Source organism: Tachypleus tridentatus, chromosome 1 (assembly GCF_004210375.1).
Source record: "Tachypleus tridentatus isolate NWPU-2018 chromosome 1, ASM421037v1, whole genome shotgun sequence".
NCBI lineage: Eukaryota > Metazoa > Arthropoda > Merostomata > Xiphosura > Limulidae > Tachypleus > Tachypleus tridentatus.
In genome coordinates, this window is record NC_134825.1 from 81363443 (window position 1) to 81390733 (window position 27291).

Consider the following 27291-nt stretch of genomic DNA (forward strand, 5'->3'; position numbering starts at 1 on the left):
ATCTAACTCTATTAATGTCCAGTAAGAAAAAAATAAAGGCATCTTATTTTGATATTCGTTTTACATCGTATAACAACATTTAGTGTACGTAAGTAATATAAATGTAGTTTAAAACAAAACTTTTAAGTGTTAAATCCCAGCTAACCTAGTAAAAAAAGCATGTGTTTAAATGTTATAATTTACTATTTTCCTACTGGAAATCTACACCTAGCCTGTTAACAATGAAGTTTTTCAAATTTTAGTTAATTTTTGAATGAGATATCCCTTCACATCTAAATTTGTGTTTGTGTGCACGCATACATTGTTATTTGTTGTTTTTTTTAATTTCGCGCAAAGCTACTCGAGGGCTATTTGCACAACTGTTTCTGACTTATCAGCGATATACCATAGAAAAGGCAGGTATTTAACACCACCCATCGTCAACTCTTGAGCTAGTATTTTACCAACGTATAGTGGGATTAGCCATTTTATAATAAAACAACCCCACTACTGAAAAGTGGAAACATGTTCATTGGAGAGGATTTGAGCCCCTGACTTTCACACTGCAAGTCGAGCTCCTTAACAGGCCATGCCAGGGCCACTCCATGTTATTTGTGGCGCACATATCTTTATATGTATGTATGTATATACATTTCTTTCTTCAGGAAACTGTATAATTAAATAATATGCTTGGTATCCAAGAAACAAAATGGTGTTTCTATTTGTGATCATGCATGTTTCCAGCATCTAAGCTGCTAGGAGAATTAAATAAATATAATCAATTAAAAATAAAATAATTGCTAAACTGTCAACTTATATTTCGAATAAATGAGACAACGTAGGATGTTCAGCTACACTAACTGGTGTACATTTAAAACTTAGTTTGGAATACTTGAAAATTACTTGATTGTTCTTAAAGCGCGTTTTTGTCATCTTCATCTCGTTAAGGGTTTAAACCTTAATGAGAATCTTAAATTTAAGCAGCTCATTAGTGCTACTCACATATAATAGCTTTAACTTTATTGAAGAGTGTATAAGTCTGTGGGTTAATTATTGAATTTGTTAGCCTAACAAACGGACTGATACAAATGTTACAGAAAATGTAAAAGCCAAATAATAATACGTTTTACTGGAAAGTCGTTTAGATAGCCGTCCTTCAAACTAAGATGAAATCATTTAGCTCTTAAAATCCACACTTTCTAAGCGAACTTTCTGGCACATGATTATTTTCTTTTAAAGTTTCAATAATAAATCATAATTGATTACTCAATATACATATGTCTTTCGTGTATCAAAAACTTATCAATTGGTTTGTTTGTAAGTGCATGTGGCGTTTAAATGTTAACACAATCAAAGAACATTGAACCTAGTGGCGACTTACTTGCTTCGGATGTTCGGGTAAACTACACTAGGACTATCTGCGTTAGCCGACCTTAATTTTAAACTAATAGACTAAAATGAAGACAACTAACTATAGCAATACCACTATCTCTTGGGCTTTTGTAATCGAACAGTAGAATTTGACTGTCACTATTATATCATATACAGTCTCAAAGGGCAGAGCGTAATAGTCCATCAAGTACAGCCAGTTTGGAAACACAAACATAACGTTTCGTACTTTATAAAACTTGCTTAATTCACGCACGGTTGCTTTACTCTCGCTTACAGTATCGTGTTTCATTTGTTTTTCCTCATAAAAATATTTCTCGACATGCACACAAAAAAACATTCAAGCTATCGCAGTAGGAGCCCTACTTCCGAACCGCTCTGTACATAAGTGGAGATATGTATGTTAATATTTTAAGTTCAACGAGTACAATACTTTAGTAATATTTTATATCTATTTCCATCTTATTGTTTACATTTTAACTATTTTTCTAATTAAATGAGAAGTTTGTATCGCAAGGATATTTTTAAAATATTTATTCAAAAAAGACATTTAAACTATCAACACCATTTTGCACCATAGATCGGCTCTCAGTCTTTGTTTTAGTCGCGACAAAGCGGCTCATGTCTGTGATGTTGTTTGTTTTCTACGTACAAACCTTTCAGCTTATAACTCCCTTATCTATTGACCGATTTTAGACATAATTACAGTTTTGGATTCAGGGGGTCAAACCCTTTCGATTTATGTGTTTGATCACGCCCAAGGTCTCATAGATTAATTTCCTATAATCTTGCCTGAAAGAATTTCAATTTAAAGATAGGCTGGTAAAAATCCTAAATATTTTTTATCGTATCGAGTACACGAGTATAGCTAATAAAAAGGATAAAAAAAGTTTTATAGATTAATTTACTCTAATCCTGCCTAAAATAATTTCAAAAGCCTCGGCTATTGAGGAAAATATATGAACCATTCATGTATGGACTCTGAGATTCAAGTAAATTAGTCTCATGTACCAATCAACAAATTTGTTTACTGTATAACGACTGATAAAATTTTATTAAATGTTGTTATCAAAATAAAATCTAACATGGTCTAAATGTCGAACTGCAATCGCGGCAAGCGTCCACGAAACTTAAACTTTTAAATCTAACTGAAAGCTATGTTGAAAACTACATTAAAATTAGAAACAAAACCATAATTCTCTTTGGGTATTCATCACTTTTCTATGTTTCTTGTTATAAAAATAGGGGAAAAGTATTTAAATGACTATGAATATACATACCAGCTGTTGCATATTTTAATGTACTAATACATCAAACGAATTCTGATTTCACGATTTGTATTGGTTCGTAGTGGCGACAGTTCAGTCCGATATATATATCGATATATAGAGGTCAATGAGCTACTAGAAACTGGTAGGTTTTGTAAAGACGTAATTTTACTCTCACTTGAGAGACTCTTACATTGCATTTACGTATATACCTAATACGGTAAATAACGATTAATTTCTTAAAAGTTCTGGGAAAATTGTTACGAAACTGTTAGTATTTTGTCGTATGCGACTGAATGTGCCATGGGCAACAAGATATTACCACAAATAAAATTAATATTTGTTCTAATCTAGGATCACTGAAGAGGAATATCTTGCATATACACACAGAAATCCAAATCAGTCCGTTCAGTTATTTGGGGATTTTATTCGCTAACCGCCAGAATTATGATTTCTTGATTCGTTGTATGTGCTCCAACAAACCAATAATTGCATGTACACTGTATTATCTTCCGTGTCATAAGTCTACCTGTATTGCAGTTAATCTGCGTAAGGGAAGGGAACAGAAACTTATTTTTGCAAGCAATCTCCCAATGGCGTATTTAGGTAAGGGCTAGAGGGGACTCAGCCCAAGGGCCCATTGATAATTTTATTATATGTAAAATTACATGGGATGTAGATTCCACAAAAAGTATTAGCCCCTAGGCCCATACAACTTTAAATCCGCCACTGCTAATCTGTGTAGCATTGGCAATTAATAAAATTTAAACATCTCAAACTGGTATTAAATGTTCCTGTCTATTTCACCTTACAGCTCCTACTAGAGATTTCAACATTAAAGACACAACCAAGAATCTGTGTAAATTATACATCTCTCGTAAAAACCTCAAGGCAGATTTGTATATTTTGAAAAAAATAAAAGCATTTCAAACTGAGTATCAAAAAACCACTTTAGATTCAATTTTAAACATTCTCAAAATAAGTAATTGATTATATTTTTTGACGTTTATTAATATATATCATTAACAGAGTATTTCGTGTTCTACCAGTCTTATAACACCATTCTTATCCCATTGTGAGTGCCCTTAATTTCCAACATTTTAGGGTTTAACAATTTTGTCATTACTTTGCTAATTAAATGTTAAATCAAACGCTATTATGCAGATTCCCGGTAGGTACGCAGCAAATTTACAGACATCCAACCTAAAAATCGAAGGTTCGAATCCCAATGCGACTTTAACCTAAAACAAACAGTGAACTTCTGTTATCTAATCTACTTAAAACTTGTATGTAGTGTTTTCTTTTATTGTCATTGGTGAATGACAAGCAACTATATCTTTGGTACAACGGAAAAACTATAAAAAATTAAGTTGGGTTATCCAAACACACAATATTTACATTTCAGTTGTTTTCAAAAAGAATATTGACTGTTTTTGATAACGCACATTTTTAAAATACTTTTTATTTAACTTTAAAACACTACTTTTTAAAGTATATTTTTACAATTCTTTTTAAATTTTGATAGAATAGTTCAGTAACTATTTTTTATCTTGTATACTCAGACTCTAAAATATTTAGCTGTTCAGAAAATTTTAAAGGGACAAAAAAGGAGCTTTATCAGCTCATCAAGGATGTCCCTTCCAGCTCCCAACTATAACCACTCCTTACTATTGCTTCTCATGTATTCATCCAATCTTTTCTTAAACTCAGTTAATTTTTTTGCTTCCACTATTCTTGAAGGCAGCTTATTCCAAAAGCCAGTCATTCTGTTTGAAAAGTAACATTGTCTAAACTGCAGGTGACTCCTCCACTGCCAAAATTCGAATTTATGATCCCTTGTCCTGTTATTTTTACTGATAAACATAAAAAGTTTAATAAATATATGTTATCAACACCATTAATAACCTTAAACACCTCAACCAAATCCGGCCTTTTTCTTCTCCAGATAAAACAAGTTCAGATATTTTAATCTCTCCTTATAGAACAATCCCATAATCCGAAGTATCATTCTAGTAGCTCTTCTCTGAACCTTATACAACAATTCAATGTCCTTCTTGAGAAAGGAACTCCAAAACTGTACACATTATTCTAAATGAAGCTTTATAAGTGATCTGTACAGTGAAACAATAGTATCCCTTGTTATGTATTCAGTATTTCTATAGATGTTACCCAAAATCCTATTAACCCTATTGTTAGCTACAGTACACTGTTTAGATGACTGAAGTAATATTTCAATCACAACACCAAGATCTTTATTTTTCAACTACAGTATTTACTGTACTCCTATTTAAACTGTAACAGTAATTTGAATTGTGAAACTTACATGCAGCACCTTACATTTTGAACACCATCTGCCACGTTTTGGCCCATACATGAAATTGAAGTGCAAGTTACATTCTGCCTAGAACATGTTGATTTCAAGTATGTATTATTAAATCGATATGAGCTTTCCCTAGCAGTAGTAGACAGATATTAATGTTGTGAAAGAATGGATGTTTTTAGTAATAATTAATACCATAAAATGTAGCCTCACTGTCCGATCACTAAACAAGAAGTCTTGCTTAATCTTTAAAACGAAATAATTCACCACATAGTTAGAAAAACTTGTTGCTAATTATTGTAAGACTTTGTTCTTGATATTGAGAATTTTGGAACATTGTGTTATTTTCTAATGAATTTAGTTTGTTCTCCTTTTGGTTATTTTTTTCTAATTCCGTTGATACTTATTAAAATTAATAATATTGAAATGTATGTTGTACTGTTTTTAATATTTATACTTAGTCCTAACTAGGCACAGGTTGACGGTTTTTTTGTTTGTTTGGAAGGGATAAATGTATTCTAGTCGATTGAAAATTTTATTTTCAATTTATCTTGGTATATTTTAGCAAGTCGTATTTTTCTTTTTCTTTTTTTACCCTGCTTGTAGTGGCACTTTGTTTTGTCAACTACAAGATGTTACAGACGTTTCTTTTTCTAACATAGCATAGTTTGAGTCAAATTTAGATGGAATGGCACTCATAAGGACCCGAACAAAGTCGACCAATCATTGTCGCTACTAAATTTCAAATATATAAGAAAAATTAGATTACAATGTTTCAAGTTAAAGGTAAAATAATCGACTAGATTTTATTTAATCTTGTTCTAATTCAGGCATCACGTGGTACTTCCATGTATTGAATTACCTTTCAGCTAACCAATACTTAGAATATCTGGAAATTATGCTTTTGAAATGATTTGCTGTGACACTTTATGTATTGTTTTCCACACACAACGTGTGTCCTGATCCTTTATTTTTTTTCAGAAAAATATTGTAATAAATTTGTTAACATATTTTTGGACACCTCGTTTAATAAGGTGTATCTCTTATTATTTTGGTTTGTTTTTTTTTCACTAAATGCTTCTTTTTCATTTATATTTAATGTTTATTTAACATTCTCATTAATCTACTGCGAAACAATGACGAGTGATTTAATCGTTTGCTAGGATACATTCAGAAATGGCCCGACATGGCGAAGTGTGTTAAGGCACTCGACTCGTAATCCGAGAGTCGCGGGTTCGAATCCCGATTGCACCAAACATGCTCGCCCTTTCAGCCGTGGGGACGTTATAATGTCAATCCTACTATTCGTTGGTAAAAGAGTAGCCCAAGAGTTGGCGGTGGGTGGTGATGACTAGCTGCCTTCCCTCTAGTCTTACACTGCTAAAGTAAGACGGCTAGCACAGATAACCCTCGAGTAGCTTTGTGCGAAATTCAAAACAAATAAACAAACATTTAGAAATGCACTGAGTACCGGTACAGTCACACTTAGTTATACAGTTCATGAAAATTATATCAAGTTTATCTATAGAAGATAAATCCCTAAGAGAATAGCCCACAATTTTCCAACGGAAATAATTTAAACATTACTAGTAAAATACGTAAATAATCAATTGTGTTTATTTTGGCACAAATATATATAATAGATTATTTACGCTGCGTCCGAATTTTTAGCGTTACAAGCTCAGAAGCTGAGCCGGGGGGGAGGGGGCAAAACAAAACAATGTAGTAACGACGATAAAGACACAGACAATAAAACAACTAAGTCCACGTACCCTTTCTCTAAACTTTTCCTTTAACATTGAAGAGAATCTTCAGACTAAACCTGCAATAGCTTTGTGGTATAAATACAGGATGCTTTTTTACGCCTTTGCATTATTTTTTATTTATTTTGTTACTACCATAAGAAATTTTCTCTAAAAGCTGGAACTCCCTTGTATCTTTTTGAAATATAGTTAGGGCTAAACGTGCATCATTAGAGTAATGTTTCGGATCCTGTAGTGCCCTTGGAACCACTTTCTTCACGGTCGATCGTACTCAGTTTGATGGCTGTGATTAGGCACTATTGCTCAGTGCCTCGTTTTCTACTATATTGAATCTCTGTGAAGAACAGCGAGGTCCATTTGTTGAAAGACTTTCTACAGATCTTCAAATGTATGTTTTGAACACGAAGTATACGCAAACCAGAAGCAGAGGAGTCTATTGAAGAAGTATCAAAGGACTTGACAGGTATGCGATCAGACGTTGTTGCTGTAATTACAGTTCTTCTATCATTTTTCTCATACATGAAAACACAAGCTGATTTGGAGATGTAGTTGGAAGCTTGGAAGTCTTTATCGACTTCAAATCAATATTTGTTTCCCATCTTCACAGAAATGTTTTGTTTTCGGTTTCATAATCATATCCTTTATGTTGGGGATTAGAGCGTCGTTCTGTACTCGTCTAAATGGTCTGCTATGTATAGGTTCTTTCCGTTACAAAGAAAACGCTGAAGACTCGCGTCTTCGAAATTTCTTCACATTTTTTAATAGTTCTGCTGTACAAAATCCTTCCATAGAAAAAGTTGTAACATAAATCTTCAAGTATAGAACTTACAAGACAGTATTTCACTCTCGAATGGTTTGTAATTAGCCCTAAACCATATATATATGAGCTAAATATTTCGCCCGTAGTGTCCCTCTCTGATGTCTAGCGACAGGCTTATGCTTCTGTGCACACAAATCGTTTTTGTTTTATAAAGTAGAACTAATCCTCGAAATTTATGGCTTGTCTCTTTTGTCTCCGAAATAAACAGAGACAACTTTTAAGTTGTACATCAGCTACGAGCTATGCCTATTTTCAATGAACAGTAAGTTTGTATTTTTATTTTTTATGACAAATTTGTTTTGTTTCTACTTTTAAAATAAACGCATATGCAACTGCTAGAACATTTTGAGCCACTGTAAAATTCCCGTAAATATTATGTTTTAGAAAGTACGGTTGAGAACGTTATGTAAACAGTATGTAGAATCTAGAAATAATTGTAAATAGTACGAAATACACAAATTTATGATATAAAAAGAATGATTAGGTTCATCAGTCATAGAGTACACGTGTATGCTCATCTTTGTGTTGTTCTGTACCGAAATGTTTTATTCATCCAACTATACCTACCACTTAGTGTATTTCGCTTCTTCACCTCTTGTGTCAGTTGTAACATCAAATACATTGTGCTATGTTGAATGAAAATAATATCCTCCGTAAGTCAGGGTTTTTGAGCAGTTTTATCTGCCTTATCAATGTTGCCATCTTGGTTAATTAAAACAATGCTTCTCAACAGGGTGAATGGTTTACCGAGGAGTTTCGTTTATTTTATGTTTTATTCATTTCAGTTGTTTGTTTTTGTTTATTTATAATTAAGCGCAAAGCCACACAATGGGCTATCTCTGCTCTGCTCACCATGGGTATCGAAACTCGATTTCTAGCGTTGTAAGTCATCAGACACACCGCTGTGCCACTTGGTGGTATTGTAGTTGTAGTTTGATATATATTTAAGTAATCCTAAAATAAATTGCATTATAATTTAATACTTTTTGTCTTTTTACTAACTGGGATGAGTGAGATGTTATGTTAAACTGATGTGGGTGAATGGTATTGGAAAAGGTTGATAAGCACTGGGGTATAGGACAAAAATAAGAGACTACCTATATTCGCTTTAGTAAAAGTTATAATTTGAAAACAGTTATAACATTAGTATGTGAAAATTATTTAATCGTTCGTTGATACTGTTGGGAAATGAATTTGAGAATGGAATAATGTATATCATAATAATAGAAAATTATAATTTATTTTGATAGATAGTATTTGATTGAATTCACGAATACATTTTGTACCAGAGGCTTATGTAACTTATTATAATAAAAAAAATGAATTTCAGTTTGTATGATACATTTTAATACAAAAGAGAGTAGCCCAAGAGTTGGTTGTGGATTGTGATGACTAGCTGCCTTCCCTCTAGTCTTACACTGCTAAATTAGGGACGGCGAGTGCAGAAAGCCCTCGTGTAGCTTTGCACGAAATTCAAAACGAAAGGAAAGCTTCATATACATTGTGGTAAATCAAAGATATCTGTGAGGAAGATTTCATTTCATTTAAGAGAGAAATATTTGTCTTCAGTAAAGGATATCTTTTAATCGTGTAAAGAAATTGGCAAATATTTTTTATAACCATAGTAATGTATCGTCACTAAAGGTAACAGTGTTGTAATGTGATCACAATAAACTTATAATAATTTATTCGACAACTTTACTCAAAAAGTCATCAAAATTTATGTTGTCAAAATTACACTTCACTGATTTTTTATTAAGGACTGTGACAAGTTTTATGACAAAAAATGCTAAAGTGAGAGTATTTAATGCAAGTATTACAGATGATTGACAAGATAACTAAGTGCCAGAAAAGTGAATAAAATTATAGATAGATTTGTTAGTAAATAAATTATTGGAGGAAGAATTTGTTTCCTGTACACAAGGTAAGGTAGAGGATTATACTTCGTTTTCCAGATGTCTTCTGCACAATCCAAAGTAATTCACATTTACAGAACCTTCAGTGTTTGAATGTTTCTAAAAATATATATCTTCTTATATAAGATTTGCATGAGTATTAATTTTATTATTTTGTCGCTCTGTTTGAGGTGTTGTGATAGTTTGACTCGTTTTGTGCATCATAACTGTCGATGGTATATTAAAACCAAGGCTAGCAGCCTTGTATCAAAGTGGAATACTCTTCAGAAGATGAGTAAAAGAGAATCTAAGTATGTAATGTTGACAAGATTGTATGAGACCAGTACATATATCATAAACTGAGTAATCAGTCATGTGATTACTGTTTTGCTTTGTTTTGCGTAAAAATGAATTGAGGGAGTGATTGGTACTTTGCCTTATATTAAAATATTCAGTTATCTTCTAATTATTCCGATGATTTTTGTCTTCCGTTGTTAAGTTTGATTACGTCTTATTGAATATATATTTATATAACAATTTTGAAGATTTTTTTTTCACTTTCGGGTGTGGGGAGTTTTTTAATGTATTGAGTTTACATGTTCTTTTTTTCATCATTTTTAATAACGTTCGAAGAATTTATGATGCCCAATTTCAGAATTAGTCTGTCTACTGACAACATCATAGTAGATACATTAATTACACTCATGCCAACGAATCAACCTAAATTTATTTGTAGTTTAGTCCTTGTCTACCAACAGTAGTTTAGACACAAAGTGTTTCTTGTATGCTGCTTTTCGTATAGACTACATGAGTTGTAAACATAAGAAATAGATTGTAAATGTTTAACCTCATTAACTAGCATTCTCCTACTCTGGTTAGACAGATTTAGAAAGGATTTATTACCTAATTTGAAAGTCACCCTTTACATTGTAATTATGTTTGAGTCAAATACACCTAACTTCCGTGTATTACAGTTGCATAACATTTGCTTTAAGTATAGCCTATGCGACAGAAATAGTTTGTTTGTTCTTGAATTTCGCGCAAAACTAAACAAGGGCTATCTGTACTAGCTGTTCCTAATTTAGCAATGTAAGACTAGAGGGAAGGCAACTAGTCATCACCACCCACCGCCAACTCTTGAGCTACTCTTTTACCAACGAATAGTGGAATTGACCGTAAAAGTATAATGCCCCCACGGCTGAAAGGGCGAGCCTGTTAGGTATGATGGGGATTCGAACCCGCGACCCTCAAGTTACGAGTTGAGCACCTTAACCACCTAGCCATGCCGAGCCAACAGAAATAATAAACACAAGTATTTGACTGTGAAATACATATACATGCGAAAACATATATTTAGCATCATAAGTTTTATAAAGACATTCAAATAAATTATATTTAATTGTTCTCGGGTATTTATAAGGATTTGTCTTCTTGTGGCACAATCTGAACATAGAGAGGTTGATTGCTTTATATTAAAACCACTTGGAGCCTTTCCATGTCCTTACAATCCATGTTACGACATCCGGCCGTTCTCTGTCGGACCACCGTGCATCATGACAATCATCTCGTATAGTTGCTCCATTGCAAACGTCTTTTTTGTAAGGCTGTTGTATTCAGAGTACACCACACGTTTTTGCAGCCTTCTGTAATCCACACCAAACATGTTCGCTCTTTCAGTTATCGAGCATTATAATATGACGGTCAATCCTATTATTCGTTGGTAAAAAATAGCTCAAGATTTGGCGGTGGGTGGTGATGAATAGCTGTCTATCCTCTAGTCTTTCACTGCTAAACTGTGGACGGCTTGCGCAGATAGCCCTCATGTATCTTTGCACGAAAATCAAAACAAATCAAACCAAACCTTACGTAATACATCTTGTATACAGGGATGACAGTTTCCCAGCGCCCATTTTCACAGTCCAGTTACACAGAAACTAATAGACGCTGGTCTTGACCACTTCACCAGTACGTCTTCATATGTAATAACATAGATACCTTTTTCTTTCTCCAGCTGCTTGGGTTATGTGATGACTGAACTGATATGACGAGGAAGCTGTTTGTGTCGCTTTCCCTGGTGGAGGTAATTCTTGATTGTGTTTCATGCCTAGGACACGTGGACTGCTTTTCCCACTATCTTTGTGTTCGTAGATTCTAACCGGATATAAGCTTCTGCATTTTAGTTACCACGCCACGTATGCTAATATTTACAAGTTTCTTTCTGTGTTGTCCTAGGTAAACACATTGATTAATATTCACTTGTTTTCCAGAGTCAGTGACTTGCAAATCTTAAGTTTCCTATATTAACACATCTTTTTATGAATATCTTGCATCATAAAGGGTAACGTACCCATCCCAAAAACGATTGGTTTTCGGTGACATCACACTACCTACATAATGCCAAACAATCTCAAAATGTGGTTTTGATACATTTCGTTCCACCACTACTTTATATCTGTAATTGTTGCCACGTGACTTGCTGATTCACTTATTGAAAGTCGTTTTAATACAACGAACTCGGTCCTATGTTTTATGACCTCCGAAAATACTTAACACAATGTTCTTCTTAAACAGTATCATGTGTATCGGTAAAATGAGAGTGAGAGAGAGAATAGCTCTTTAGCAAGTATTTATCTATTTAAGAGTATATATATCATCGTGATCGTAATATCAGGACTTTCGGTATTACATGTGAATTTTGAAATATTTTCAGAATGTAACTTCGCATGTAATTAGTCTCGGACGAATCTCCGATTTATTATATTACGTACGTTCTATATTTGGGCCTGGCATGGCCTAGCGCGTAAGGCGTGCGACTCGTAATCCGAGTTCGCGCCCGCGTCACGCCAAACATGCTCGCCCTCCCAGCCGTGGGGGCGTTATAATGTGACAGTCAATCCCACTATTCGTTAGCACACGAGTAGCCCAAGAGTTGGTGGTGGGTGGTGATGACTAGCTGCCTTCTCTTACTGTCTTACACTGTCTAGCTGTCTTACACTGCTAAATTAGGGACGGCTCGGTGCAGTGGGCTAACAACCTACTCACTTAAATACTTGTTGAAGAATCCGCAAGCGATTGCGGCCCTATGTTCCTAGATGGAATCTAATGGTGATAACCAACTAACGTTATATATTACTATTTCAAATAGCTGATAATTTAATTTAATTTATAAGTTAACTGAATTTCAATATGTATCAAATTTATGATATTTGCCAACAAGTTTGATACACAAAAATATCTTTCTTAACACATATATATTTTAATATATAAACAATAATACAATTTATAATAACGGGTATTACAAATATCAACAAAATACGTCACATGCATAAAAAAACTACACTGAAACAAATGTAGGTATTAAATCATGTCACAACATATAAGACTAAATAAAACTTTGTACTTTCTTATAATTGACAAATTGGTAAAAGTATGGCTTCTTTGTACTGTTGACTGAATGTAGTCTGTGATAAAACATAGATTAGAGAACTTTTCTCACAACGACACTTACGTTTAATGTGCAGCTAGCAATAGCAACAACAACTACAAAGGATGTATGTGTCTTTTATCTAATTTTGATGGAATTACGTCACAGTAAATATTTCAATTGTACTTATCATTAGTTTTACATTTGTGGAAAAACAGTTAATAGTTATGCGAATCGATCTGTGGGGAAAATATTCAAAATTACGGTTGAATGATACAAAGTAACCGGACTAAAATCTACGTTAGATATTAGTTTGTAGTTAAGCACAAGGCTACATACAGAACTATCTATGCTCTGCCCTCCGCGGTTATCGAAATCCGCTTTCTAGCGTTTAAAATCCGCCGACATATCGTTGTGCCACTGGGGAACGTTAAATACTACTCAATATTTAAATTACTAAACAAAATCACTTTTATCCATTTCAAAACTTATGAAGTTGGTTATCGTTTTTATTAGAAGAAAAGGTAAAATATTATTAAACTGTTTGTTTGTACTATGCGCTTAAAAATAGTCAAAATCTGACTTCCTTAGTTTCTTTTTCTATGCTAGTATGATTTATTCTGAAGGAATACAAACTGTTGTTACGTGAATGAATAATGTCCTTCAAGCATGACAAAACAGAGGTCTATACATTTACCACATATAAACATTACATGCAGAGTAATTGTGGTTCGCGAAATCCTAAAAAATGACTAAGATTTGCTTCAAATTATTCTACGATTAACAGGCTGGGGATAACATCTATTAAATCACGTAGCTTAAATTAAACTAATTTAATCATGGAGGCTTTTCAGCCTGAGTAAGAGGTATGAAATTCGGTAATAAAAAATGTAAGGCCTAACAGATGTTGATTAAGGTAGCGCCTTCCCATTTGTGTGTTGTTTTTTTCATCTATGTTTTATTTCCATTGAAGCTTGACTAAATAATATTCTAGTTTCTATTAGCTATAAAGATGAATTCAAGTTACATGTCTGCAAACCCGCGAAAAACCGCTTTCTAAGATGATAATAATAATATTATATTGTTTTAAATAATATTGCAATTTTTCATCCATATGATTTATTGCTTTTGAAACAAAAGAAAAATAGAGAATACCAACAAAAATCATATCATAGGTAACACTGTAGTATATAGCCAATCTATTATATATTTCCATTAGTGAAATTTAAACTTTTTTACAATTATTAATGAGAATCTCTGAGTCAGAGGTTCCCAACCAGGGATGTTGTGAAATGAGTGTCCAGAGATTGTGCAAAAGAGGCTATGTACAAGGCCCGTCTTGTCCCAAATGTCGCCAAGAGGAAATGTCTAATGCATACATTTTATGGGATGGGTGCAAGGGTTGTTGTTGTTTTGAATTAAGCACAAAACTACACAATGGACTATATGTACTCTGCTCACCACGGGTATCGGAACCCGGTGTTTTAGCGTTGTAAGTCCGCAGACATACCGCTGAGCCACTGGGTGGGTGGGGGGGGTGCGAGGGCCATATAAGTTTGGGAACCACTGCTCTAAGTGAAAGTAGAAGGGAGTGTATAAACATATGTCAAACACGCAATATCTCCTGTAGACATTGCTGACGTAGGACGAAGTTTGTCGTAAGTTCCAGAAACATACATTTTTTTTCTATTATCCTACTGAAAACTATGCATTTTGAATTCAGATGCTTGTATTAATATCTCGCTAGAGGGACATTTGATGATAACATATGACAGACATGGCTTAATAATCAACACCTTGAAAGTCTGGGAAAGTAGGCTTAAGTGCTTGAGTGATTCTTCAATTTGTTACACTGTATGATTAATTATGGAGTTCGTGAATTTGACTGTCAACTTGTATGTTAATTTCAAGTAGTTATGAATTCAGTTTTTGAATATTAACTTTACGTTTCGACAAAAAAAAAATTAGAAATACGAGAAGTACTGTACATACGAAAAGAATAGTAAGTGAAATTCTGGTGTTACTGTCTACTGGGGTTATTAGTGATAATCAGGTAAAGTAACTGAAGAAATTGTATCTTATCATTAGGTAGACTGAACTTTTCATTACCGAATAGCAATAATAAAACTGCCTCCTAAAAGCATTACAAGAATTCTGAGTACACGTGCTTAAGCAAGAAGGTGTTTCTATCACCTTCTAAACTAACATGTATACGTATGAAACATAATTAAAAGGTATATAATTAGCTTCAGGTGCCATTAAATGCACAGTTTTCATTGAAAAATAATAAGAAAAATAATTATTAGGAGCATGTTCTTGTACTCCTCAAAAGTAGCAACCTTATTTATAGGTTTCTGTTAACGCCTTTGGAATAAGTTGATTAATTATTTGGAATTAAGCACAAACCTACACAATGGGTTATCTGTGCTCTGCCCACCATGGGTATCGAAACCCGGTTTCTAGCAGTGTGAGTCCGCAGACATGCCACTGAGAGACCTCTTGGAATAAGAGCTACAACATAAAGGTTTAGCCATTCTTTACATATTACAGCGATTAGCGAAGTTTATCTTCGAATACCGTGGACAGTTCGTTTCTGCGTATTGTTAAAAGATTTGTTTTGAAACTTCGTACAAAGCTATACAAGACCTATATGCACTAGCCGTTCCTAATTTTTAGCTGATAAACTGGAAGAAAAGCAGCTAGTCAGTAGCACTGCTAACTCTTGAGCTGCTCTGATGGAACAGTTAATACTTAACCGTCGTTCTTATTACGCACCCACGATACCGAAGTGGTGAGCATGTTTCTGCGGCAACATAACAAGAACTGGTTATCTTTCCTTCAAGTTCTCGGATCAACACTTAAGCCTATAGACCACGCCCGATCAAGTATTAAGAGGAGGTTCGAGCTTTAGAACGCCCATAGTTGTCTACATTTATTTGTAATCGTACATAACCAGTCAAACTCAAAGTTACTATGGAAATTTGAAGTTGTTTTAATATTATTGAATTGCTGTCAGTTTAGGTAGATACGTATACGAAGGTGAAAGAAAAATCCATAATAATAAATCGACTTTCCCATCTACAAATATATTCTTGCTAAAAATTTAAGATAGTTTGAAGAATCAACTTCAATATTTTTATCCAGTATTGAACCAAACATTCTTATTTCTTTAGAAATACACTAACGTTGAGAGGAGCAACTATAAATGTGAAATTTTGTTTTGTTTCGTAACAGACGACAAAACAAGTAACATATTGCTTATAAAGCTTCTTTTTTTCTTTCTAAATCTGGTTGTGATCGGCAAACTGGTAGATTCTTGACCATAAAGCGGAATTTAAAATAATACTAACAGAATAAAACTAACTTACGTACTTTAGTGATTTATAGGACATATACAAAAAATAATTACAATAGAGATGTCAGTATATATAAACCTTCGCAAAACATACCGGTTTCGTTAATACTCTTCACAGCCTATTGTGTGTCAATAAAACAGAAGTTTGAATTCATTACAATTATTTCATACATTTTCGTTGTTACTTCTAAAGCCAATACAAATTTTTAACATATCAAGTGATTATACAAAAACTACGAAAAGGAAGTACATCAAATCACGATGGTTATGAAAAAATCGATGTAGCCAGTGGTCGTAACTTTGCTACGGTTTCTATTTCCCACAGTGCTCGGTGAAGTTACGTCACCGTGACGCTGGGGTAGGGGGTGTGCGCCATTTTGTAAAATCTGTGGCCATCCCCAAGGAAATCTGATGACATCCGTGAATTTTTACATATGATTCTCTTATATTATTTAAATCATCTGTTTTGAAAATATTTCACGGTGACCTACAGCGATATATTTCAACCATCATGACAGGTAAAAGCATACTTTTCGTTTGTCGGTAACCGCTTCCGGAAGAGTAGTGATAATATGGCCTCTTTCGTTCCGAAGATGGTCAAGTTTGTAGAAAGTTGTAGTTACTTAAATGCTCATAACCCTCTTTATTCCTATTTTGTAGGAAATGGGGAGATACAGTGGTGTTTTTCCCAAGTAAAAGGAACATCGGATGATGACGTAACTGAAGGTAAGTTTTCTTGATAAATTATTATAATCATGAAAATGATTGAGTGGATGTGACTCGTAACTATATTATTAGTAATACTACTAGTATTGTATTAATAGCATTACTAATGTTAGAGACTACTATTAGTACTAATACTCCATAATTGTAGTATTAAAGAAACTTTCGGATATTTCATCTGCCAAAGTAAAAGGTGTCATAAGTTTGAATATACAGCGGATTAGATCAGTGGGTGAGTGTGACGTTTTAAAAAAATTTACACTTTAGTTTTCGGACAATCATAATTCAGTCCTCTTCACAATTGAGTAACATTAATTAACATCAAGTTTGGAAATTTTGTACAAAATTCACTTAATGTAAGTATAAAGGTACATAATACTTTGTGATGAACTGTCTCATTTGGTAAGCTACTTGTACAGAAACAGCTGTAACTTATATGGTATCTTAATGTGCAGAAAATATTTGTAAGACGAAAAATTCAAAATTTATAATTAAAGATTATTGTCTTTGCATGAGGCAAGGGTTTATTTATTTGGAATTCTAAAACATAGTTGTTAATTTAAGTGCAGAATTTTATCATAGTGTGTGAAAGTAAAAAGAAGTTACTATAAAAACTCAGATTTATAAGGATGCTTTTCTAGGCAGTGCATTTAAGATAGGTCTGAAAAGCTCATATTTTCTATGCAACTGATTTAAAAGCCATAATGGTGTAATAAGAAGGTTGTGATAAACATATCTAGTGGAACAACATTTATCTAAAAGTTTACTTGCTTTATTATTTTAGACTTTTTATATGTTTATTATTTGCTTTAAAAAAAAGTAGATCATTGTTTCTCAAACAATAGGTTGTGACCCTCCTTAGGGGTTGCAATCAGGTTTCCAGGGGAGTTAAGAGCTGTCTACATTTTAATTTTATTTATTTATTTATTTTTGTGTCCAAGAAGTGCACATATCATCTGCCAAATCTGGCTGAGAAACACTGAACTAAATCGATAATTAAGGAAAGCATATAAAGGTTTTTCATATAATCCTAGTTGAATGTATTCTTGTATGTTGTAACATTATAAATTTGTTTTTTAATATTATTTTATAAGAGTGCTGCAACAACAAATTTACTACAAAAAATATGTAAGTGTTGTGTAGTAAAAATACTTCTTATAGTATTTTTGATGTTTTAGTAAATGCTAATTTTTTAAAAGAGGACTTAGTAATTTTTTGTTGGCCAACCATTATTCCATAGCCTGATGATTACAGATTTTTGATTTATGCAGTATAAGTCAAAATTGAATGAATAAACAGATATGTAGGTCCATAACAGATGAATGCAATCTCAAATGAAAAGATTAAAGGGTACATTTTGGTGGGGATTTAAGGTACCGGTCAACTGTGAAGCCTAGTTCGTGTTTCAAATACAACAAACCAAAATATTTAAACCAGCATTGTAGTGTGCAGCTCATTGCATTGACACATTGTCAAGATCATTTTACTGACTGGAGGCTTTCAGCATTTTTAATGAGTATGGAATATGACACTTGTCAGAATACTATGAAATAAGAACCTTGTATGTTCATTCCATTAGAAGAGTTAGAAACCCAAATCCAATCCTGGAATGTTTTAGTTATAACATTTTACATAACTAAACAAATGATCAATTTAACATTTTTAATTGTTAAAAATCAAAACATCTTTGAAATAAATGGGTGTACAAACTAATAGACAGTCATCACTGATTTTTATTGCTCATTACAAGTTCAGTTTGTTATTAGGTAGGCTGAAAAATGTCCACAGATACTTCAGTTCTTTACTATTTTTTATTATTCCAGCAGTTGAGTAATTTATGATTAGATCAGTTGTTGCAAAAAAAGCTATATATTGTGCTCTTCTGTTTTCTCCTAACTTTTAGTTTTATAAGTTTGTTAGTTTTTAACTTCAAATTTCATAATCATGAGAAAACCATTTGAAGTGAAAGTGTATTCTCAAAATGGCTGGTATTGGTATTAAGACTTTAATTGAAATAAAGTACAAAACAATGTTTTAACCTTCTTAGGTCATCTTCAGGTTAACAAAAAGTTTGCAACTGAATGTTGCCAGGTTCATGCACGTATCACATTTGTTTAGCTTTGGTGATTTGGGATTCTAGAGCTCAAAACACACTGCTAACAAACTGTCTTTGTTATGAAAAAGTTACAAAGGTTATCTGCCACTGTCATTAATTTTAACTGCTGTCCAAGGGGAAAGCAACTGGCTATCAACAACTTCTGCAGTGTTTTTTGTTGTTTTTTCTTGCTTGTATATTCTGTGGTTTGAGAGATGCTGTAGTAATCAAGTATAATTAATTGATTAATGGGACTGTTGGCTAATTAGTTAGCAAATAACACTAATTACCCAGCTCTGCTGAATGTGTCATTGATAATAAAAATTCTTTCACTGTCGAAGGTGGCAAATATTGCTAATTACCAAGGTCTACTGCATATGCCATTAATAATTCTCTCAATATCTCAGTGATTATTATAATTTATAGTAAAATATCTTGTGGCTTGTAACATATTTTATACATTACTGTTGAATCATTTTTTTCTTCTATTTTCTACCTACATTTTTACCAACTAAAAATTACTTGTTTTATAATTCCACAATTTTAGAAATCTCTAGCCACTCAAAAAAGACCAATAATTGAAACCTAATGATAACAAAATGGAGCCACTTAAGCCATGTAGTTAGAAGGTTATGATAAAATGTATGACTACAACTGAACTTTGTATGCCAGTGTTGTACATCCTTCGTCTAATAAAAAGATTAAGAATGGTACAGTTGGTCCTGTGTAAGTAAGTAAAAGTCTAGAAATGTTATTTTAGATTTGTTTCTTTCCATTTAAAATGTGTTTATATACAAGTTTACAGAAAATGTACCCAAATATTTGCAGGAGTGTTTGTTCTTGCAATTTTTGTTAATTTGGATGCTATTAATGCTCTTTTCACATTTCAGCTGATATTATTTCCTGTGTTGAATTCAACCATAGTGGAGAGTTACTTGCCACTGGTGACAAAGGTGGAAGAGTTGTAATTTTCCAGCGAGATCCAGAGGTATGTTAATCTAATAATGTATTCAACTTGTATGTACACCTTGTAGCTTTCATTTAAAGTTTTCCTAAGATGCACATTTGTATGTTGTAACAATGTAAAATTAAAATTATAATTGAAAAAATTATATTGTTCATAATGTTAACTACAATGATAAGTTATACTTTCTGGCATTATGTTGTTTTAAATATCTGAAAATTAGTTATTCAAAATCATTACTTTTTATTACTGAAATAATGATAATTTAACTTGTTAATGATTTGAAAAGTGTTATTGATACTGTGCAAAAAAAATGTTTGCTATTACTGTTTACAACAGTAAAGTAACTACAGTATTAATTGAGCCCTTTTTTAAAGTAAGCACTTTTTTAATATAAAGATTATTTTCTAACTCATTCTGAATATTGATTATTAATTTCAAATATAATAAAAATTGTTTTGTAAATGGCTAAACAATATGTGTTTGGAAACAATTTTAATTGTTTCATATTTGTGGTATGATTGTTTAGCATCTGTTATTTGGTGTTGCCAGCATAAATAGCCTTGTCTTCTCTCTTCTTAAGCCACTTTTAATTTGACCAGTTGAAGTGGAGTATGCCTGTTCATAGTGTCCTCCACTTTGAGATTCTCTGGTGCATATTTTCCAGTTAATTGCAATATGTATTACCTATCTTGTCCTTGTTAGTCTTAACTTTCTAGTGTGCACAGGCTCTGCATTTGGAAGGATTGCTTCAAGGTTGCAGAAGATGAAAAGAAGCCATTATGCTCAATGGAGACCATCCACATACATCCTTTTGCCACATCAGAGCAGAGTGGCTTTCTAAATGATCTGTTCATCCCATTTTCTAGACATTTCCACATAAATGTCTTGGTCTGCAGACTTTCTCTACATCTTTATCAACCCAAGCCATAAAATACTTTTCTATTGTATGTAGGATCCAGAATTTTTGTAGCTGTGGGATTTGAGTAAAGTACAAACTCTTTACACATGTTGTAATCATTAAGTAATTCCTTCTCTTCAGTGTTGGTGACTGGAGGTATTGGTAATGTATTTGTCAGATACTTTTCTAGGTTTTGGAAAAAAATCAGAATATGATTTGCTTGGGGAGTATCAGTTTCAATAATGGCTCATTTCATGGCAGCTCCAAAACCTATATTAATTTCTCAGCTTTTTCCCAGAGATAGCACTGTCCATGATTTGAGCCTTTACTGTTTTATCCAAGGTAAACATTGCTTTTAAGAGATTGGTTTGTAAAGAATAAAGGGGAAATTTTTCTTGGACCTGACATTTAAGACAAGGCACAGTGAAACTCTGAAAGGTTTTCAAACCTGACATCTGGAAGATAACTCTAAACATGCTTTATATAATATACACATATTGCATTCAGTAGAGGCATTTTCAGTTGTCACTGGGTTGAAATTTGTTGAACTGAGCACACCAGTAAAAGTTTAGTCAGTTGTGTATGTTTGCTGGTGTTTTTGTAGCACATACTGTTCCTGCTAGCACCTGCCAAGCATGACTTTATATTTGACATAAAGTTAACAAATGTTCTCATGGTGAAGCTTGAGCAACGTGAAGTTAACAAAGCAAGTTAGTATTGTTGAAATTATCTTGATCATGGTACACTTTATGAGTTACATGTATCTTATTTTTAATAGTATACATTGTTTCTTATAGTAAATGTAGAGATAGACTGACTCCTGTTTTCTGTTATTTTATGGTTTCAGTTTTGCTTTATTTGTGGTGTTTCTAATTTGTTAGTTAATATAATTGGGATTATTGAAGGAGTAAATGATGAAAGCCGTGCAGGATATGAATGCAAAAAGTATATAATTTCTTTAAATAATAGATTAGACTGTAGTTTTCAGATTATCAACATAATTCATTGGATACATATAAGAAACTTTCCTATTAGAGGTAAAATTGCAGAATAAAAAAAAAGAAAAGAAAAATTCAAGGTTAGGTAAAGATGTTATTGAAATAAGAAATGAAATAGAAAGTATTTTAATTTTGACTTCTCAGAGGAAAATTCTGGATTTACTATGATGCATGATGGAAGAAAGCTGGAGCTAAAGATGTGACTAGTTTAATTTGTATGCTGGTAAATGTAACACACCTGAGATAGGAAAGGGAAGAATATTTGTTGTTTTAAAGTGTTTACAGAAAAAAAATGCATTAAGCAAAAGTTATATCTGAGATTATTTAGTATATATAGATTAGAAATGAGGAAGGAAAATGTTTGACCTTAGGAATGGGTTTTAGAATATGTGGTAATTTATGATAGTAATGTAGACAGGTAGAGAAATTGAAAATCAGTTTATATTGTACTGATACGTGAAGTTTGTATTAATTTGTATAGCTAAAAGTTTGATTTGTAGTTAACGTAGATATTATGGTATTAGCAGATGTTGTTTAAATGAAGATGTTATTGTAGAAAGGTTTTAATGCCTTTTGTGGGTGTAATAAAAGTGATTTGAACAAGTGTAGAGAAATATGGGTTGACATTCTGGAAAGAAAAGAAAGACATTGACACCTTCTACATATCATCTGATAGTAATAGCCGTGTGTTTTAAACAGAATAGTTATGCTGTAAAGAAAGCATATCTACTGTTCCTACGAACTTTGGCTTCATTAATAGTTTCTCATCTTTACATAATGTTGAAACATTTGAAGTTGTGGTATACTTGTTACGGAAGGTTTTTTAACAGGATGTAAGTGTAGAAGTGGCGAAGAGAAGAATCTTAACATTTTGTACGTATTTTCTATATAAAACAGGAAACGTAGAAGAGGCTACATAGATATTAAAAGTTGTCATACATCTTAGAAAGTCTTTGTGAGAATATGTTTGTGTGATGGTAATAAGAGGTTGAATATATAAACTGGAACATTAACCCTTAAATGGCAGTCATTGTCAGTTGATGCCTGTCCATAACATTCCTGCTTGTTAAAGGATAAATGTAATTGACCTAAGTTTTAGTGAACTTGATATAGTTTCATTTCAAGTCTTTTTATCAGAAACTGTAGGAGGGGATTAAAAAATGAAGAAACATAGTAATTTAAATGTGCACTTGGGTACAACTTAGAATCAGTAAGAACCTTGACTATCAGTGAGTTTTAAGTTTGTGAATATGGACATTGTATTTTTGTGATTTATTGAAATATGTGAAACTACACAAACTTTTTATCTCCCATGTTTTCTTTGAAAATTACTCCTTTTGTAATAGACTTTATGAACCAGTTCTTTTTCTAAAATACTTTTTGGAATGTTTTTTATACTAAACTTAAAGTGATTTATATTATGTGGATTATATTATACCATTTATAAACATTTTTAAACTGCTCCAAATTTTAGTAGTTTCTAAAATTAATTTGATAGAAGAACATTATCTTTAATTAAATTCCACTACAATGAATCAAAACAAATTGGTGTATTTGAGGATGGGGGCCATTATCTTGACTTTAAAATATAAATGTTTTTTTAATTCTAACTTCAAAATATGTTTGAATACATACTTACATAATAGTTTATTATAAGTGTGATCAAATCTTAAAGTATAGGTATTGCATGTTAAAAGCGATGGGGGGGGGAATGTATTTTGTTGTGTATGCAATTTTTTAAAAATAAAATTGCTTTTCTCTCATAGTCCAAGCAGGCTTCACCTAGAAGAGGTGAATATAATGTGTATAGTACCTTCCAAAGCCATGAAGCAGAATTTGACTACCTAAAAAGTTTAGAAATAGAAGAAAAAATAAATAAAATCAGATGGTTGAAGCGAAAGAATCCAGCTCATTTCCTGCTTTCAACAAATGGTGAGTTACATGTTTTAAACTAATTAACTTATATTAAAGTTGAAAAATGTGGTACTTCTAATTTATCATTCATTAATGATGATAGTAATTAAAGGTCTCACTTGTAAGGATGAATTTTTACAAATAAGGTTTCAGTCGAAAAAAGGTGGTTTAGAAAATAACCATCATGTCTTTCTGAAATATAACAAGATGATGCAATGTTAGTCAAGAAAAGGATGATAAAGTAGTAATGATATTTAAGAGAAACTGAAATAAGTTGGGACAGGAAAGAAAATCATTTATTAATTGTATGTTTATATGGCTGTAACTTTTAATTGCTAATTACATTTAAAAATTTGATCATTCAAGTAATTTCATACTTTTCAGCATTAAGTAGATTGTAGAATTATAGTGGATGACAGTCCACTTAGAAACCATGTAGAACAAGCATGTTTGGTGACTGGTGCTAAAACTCTCAATTCACGCATTCAGAATTGCAGATCTTTAAGCACAGTTCTGTTAGTAACGTGTAGAACCTTGTTATTGCTCACGTAAAAACTTGGCTGACTCAAATTTGGCTGTTTTATCGATCTAATTCTGCCTCAAGCTTGGAGTATAATATTGATCAATATATATTAATTCAAACCTTGTTTGAATGAGTTAAGTAGTTTGATTTTTGCCAACTTTTGCAGTTTATATAAAATCAAAACTGTGGCAAACAGCAACTTTTAGTGCTCCAATTTATCAGTTTTTAAGTAAATAATTTCTCAGCTACAGATTTCAAATGACAAAATGCCAGAAGTAACACAAGAATGTGCTTTTGTACTGAGCAAGCAACAGGAAACCTGTAAAAAATCAAGTCTGCTTTCAGTGCTAATACTGACTGGCTATGTTGGAGAAATGTGACACAGTTATGAAATAAACAAGTTTAATTAACATTGATTGTTATTGTTTATAACATAAAATCTTGTAAAATAGAAATAAATTATATTTAGAGCTAATGAACATTAATCTTGTTTAACTCTTTCATGGGATGTTAGTAAATTACACTCACTTTGTAATCCAAACTATTAGTTTCTATACCATAATTTTTAAAATGGTGCATACATTTTCATGTAACTTGGCAAGTTTTCAGTAAACTTTTGTATATAAAAATAAGTTAGATTTTTTAATTAAATATTTTTACTAAAATATTAACTGCTCTGAGTGCAAAGTAATTTTCATGTTAAGATTAAAAAATACTTCATCTGAAAATTTTCAAATTTTTTATATAACCTCTGAAATCTACTAAACATCAAACTTTTTTACTTCAACTATATATGGCATGGTAATTTCATCAACCTTTTAACCATTACAAAATAAATAAATATAAATTACTTTTTTTTTTTTTAGAGTAATTACAAATTGTAACAGGAAACATTTGTTTTTCCTAAATAGTTCACTTTATATAATGCACAACCTGCTCATCGGCATACTTCATCAATAATTTTATTATTTATTATTAGATCTTCCATAATCGAGTCTTATCCAACATAATAAGTTTTTAATATTACACTTAGTTACTCTTATAATATTAATTAAAGAATATACTTTAAAAAAACAAGAAATATGGTTCTTTCCTTTGGCCTCTTGCTTTGCTTTTGTTGGATAATGATGAAATTGAAGTTGTTTTTTATACTGATTGTGCTAATATACCAAATAATATTTATGTAATTAAATAATGTATCTAAGAATACTCACAAAGCAAACATCCTATAACATTCTAATATACTGGCTTTCTAGTTATCACATAAGAAATTTAAATTAATTCATATGCTTCTTAATCTGAACATTGTGAGAGAAATGGAAGATTTCAAACTGAAAACAGAATAGAAAATGCATTATAATGAAAATAATATAATATAATACATCATATAATAAATTAAGACTACATCTTTCTCTTGGTCATAAATTATGTAGTATAAAACTTCAAAGAGATTGTGGCAGGTGGGTTTGGCTCTGTAAACAAAGCAGATTGAAAGCTATAATAATTACTATTTTACTAATATCTGTGTTGTAAATTAGTAATTTATATTAAATTACATACTTCAGTTGAGAATATAAATGAATTGAAGAAGAGGGAAGACCAAGAGAACAAATTTCCTAGTTCTTATACAAGGGAAGAATTAGAATTTAAAAAAATATAAATTTAAGAGCTTTATATCAAATTTTGATATTACCCAAGTTTCAGTAATTGCATTTTGATGCCAAGTTTATTCATATGTGCCAATAATAAATTAGTTTAAATTTAGAATATAATTGTCAAAAAGTTGTAAAATGCACACTTTAAACATTTCCAGATGGGTCACAGGTCAAAGGCCATGCAATCACATTTGTTAACTTGCATTCAAAATTTTATTTAACTACTATTTCATGAACGTGTGTCGTAGCTTGTTGTATGTTAAATGCAGCAGTGGTTCAAATTATATGTTAGTAATGTCAAAATAGAAAATCTGTAGTTTCTTGCTACTTAGTAACTTAATTTACCAATATTGACAAGCTAGAATATGAAATAAGAACCCTGTTTTCTCTTTGCTGAGTATGGCTTATGTATTGAATTGCATGCAGTGGCCCAGCTCGCATCATTTCATTTTGTGAAATGGTCTCTTATATATATTTACTTCTGTATATGATGTGTAAGTAGCCATTTGAAAGGTCAGAATGTCCCCTAGTGGCTTTTAGTCATTTTCAAATATAACAGTATCCTCCCTAGAGACAAATCTTTATGCTGGTAAATTGAGTATTTAGCCTTAGTCTGTTCAAAATTTCATATTTTTCTTAGACCCAAATACAACTTGGTTACTAAACTTGATAAATTATAATAAATTTATGTGATACAAAGGTCATAAGTGGGTATATAATTGTTTGCTTCTTTATTTACTGTTCTATGATTTAATAAAATAAGTTTAAGAACTTGTTTGTATTTATTAATAATCTATTTACATGTATAATGTATGATAATTGAAATGTGACTATTTTACAAAATACTGGTCCATTAAATTAAAGGTCACTTTGTAAAGACTAAAGGTCAGTTTATTTTACTGGATACCATAACATGAGTGCATATGTGTTGCACTGTATTGTGAGCCAAGCATAGCTGAAACATCAGTATAATAAAATTAATAAATGTGTAATGTTAAGGCTATTTAGTCTCAACATTTATGTTTTCTTGTGATAACTTGTCATTGTAAAACAAAAAAAGGCATAATTTACAGTTATTTCATAATTTTTATGGTGGATACAAGATCAATCAAATCAACTGAATAAGTTCAAAGATTTGTTAGTGAAAATAACAGATAAAACAATTTGTTTTTCCTTTGGAGATGTTTGATAAATTTCTGGATGTGTGGAATGTGATTTTATTTTTTTTAATTCTCCTATAATGCAAATTACTTTGCATGTTGCCTATTCACTGAGCAAATAAAGGGGAAAAAAGGCATAAGAAAA

At 32.0% G+C, this 27291-nt stretch overlaps 1 protein-coding gene across 1 annotated transcript in view; it reads left to right on the forward strand.

Annotated features, from left to right (window-relative positions):
* The window catches only part of LOC143253402 (serine/threonine-protein phosphatase 2A 55 kDa regulatory subunit B alpha isoform-like), a 60744-nt gene that overhangs the window by 11812 nt on the left and 21641 nt on the right, over positions 1-27291 (forward strand). Inside the window, 3 exon segments of the mRNA XM_076507235.1 lie at positions 16874-16939; positions 19922-20019; positions 23661-23826. Of these exon segments, the coding sequence (XP_076363350.1) occupies positions 16874-16939; positions 19922-20019; positions 23661-23826 (330 nt within the window).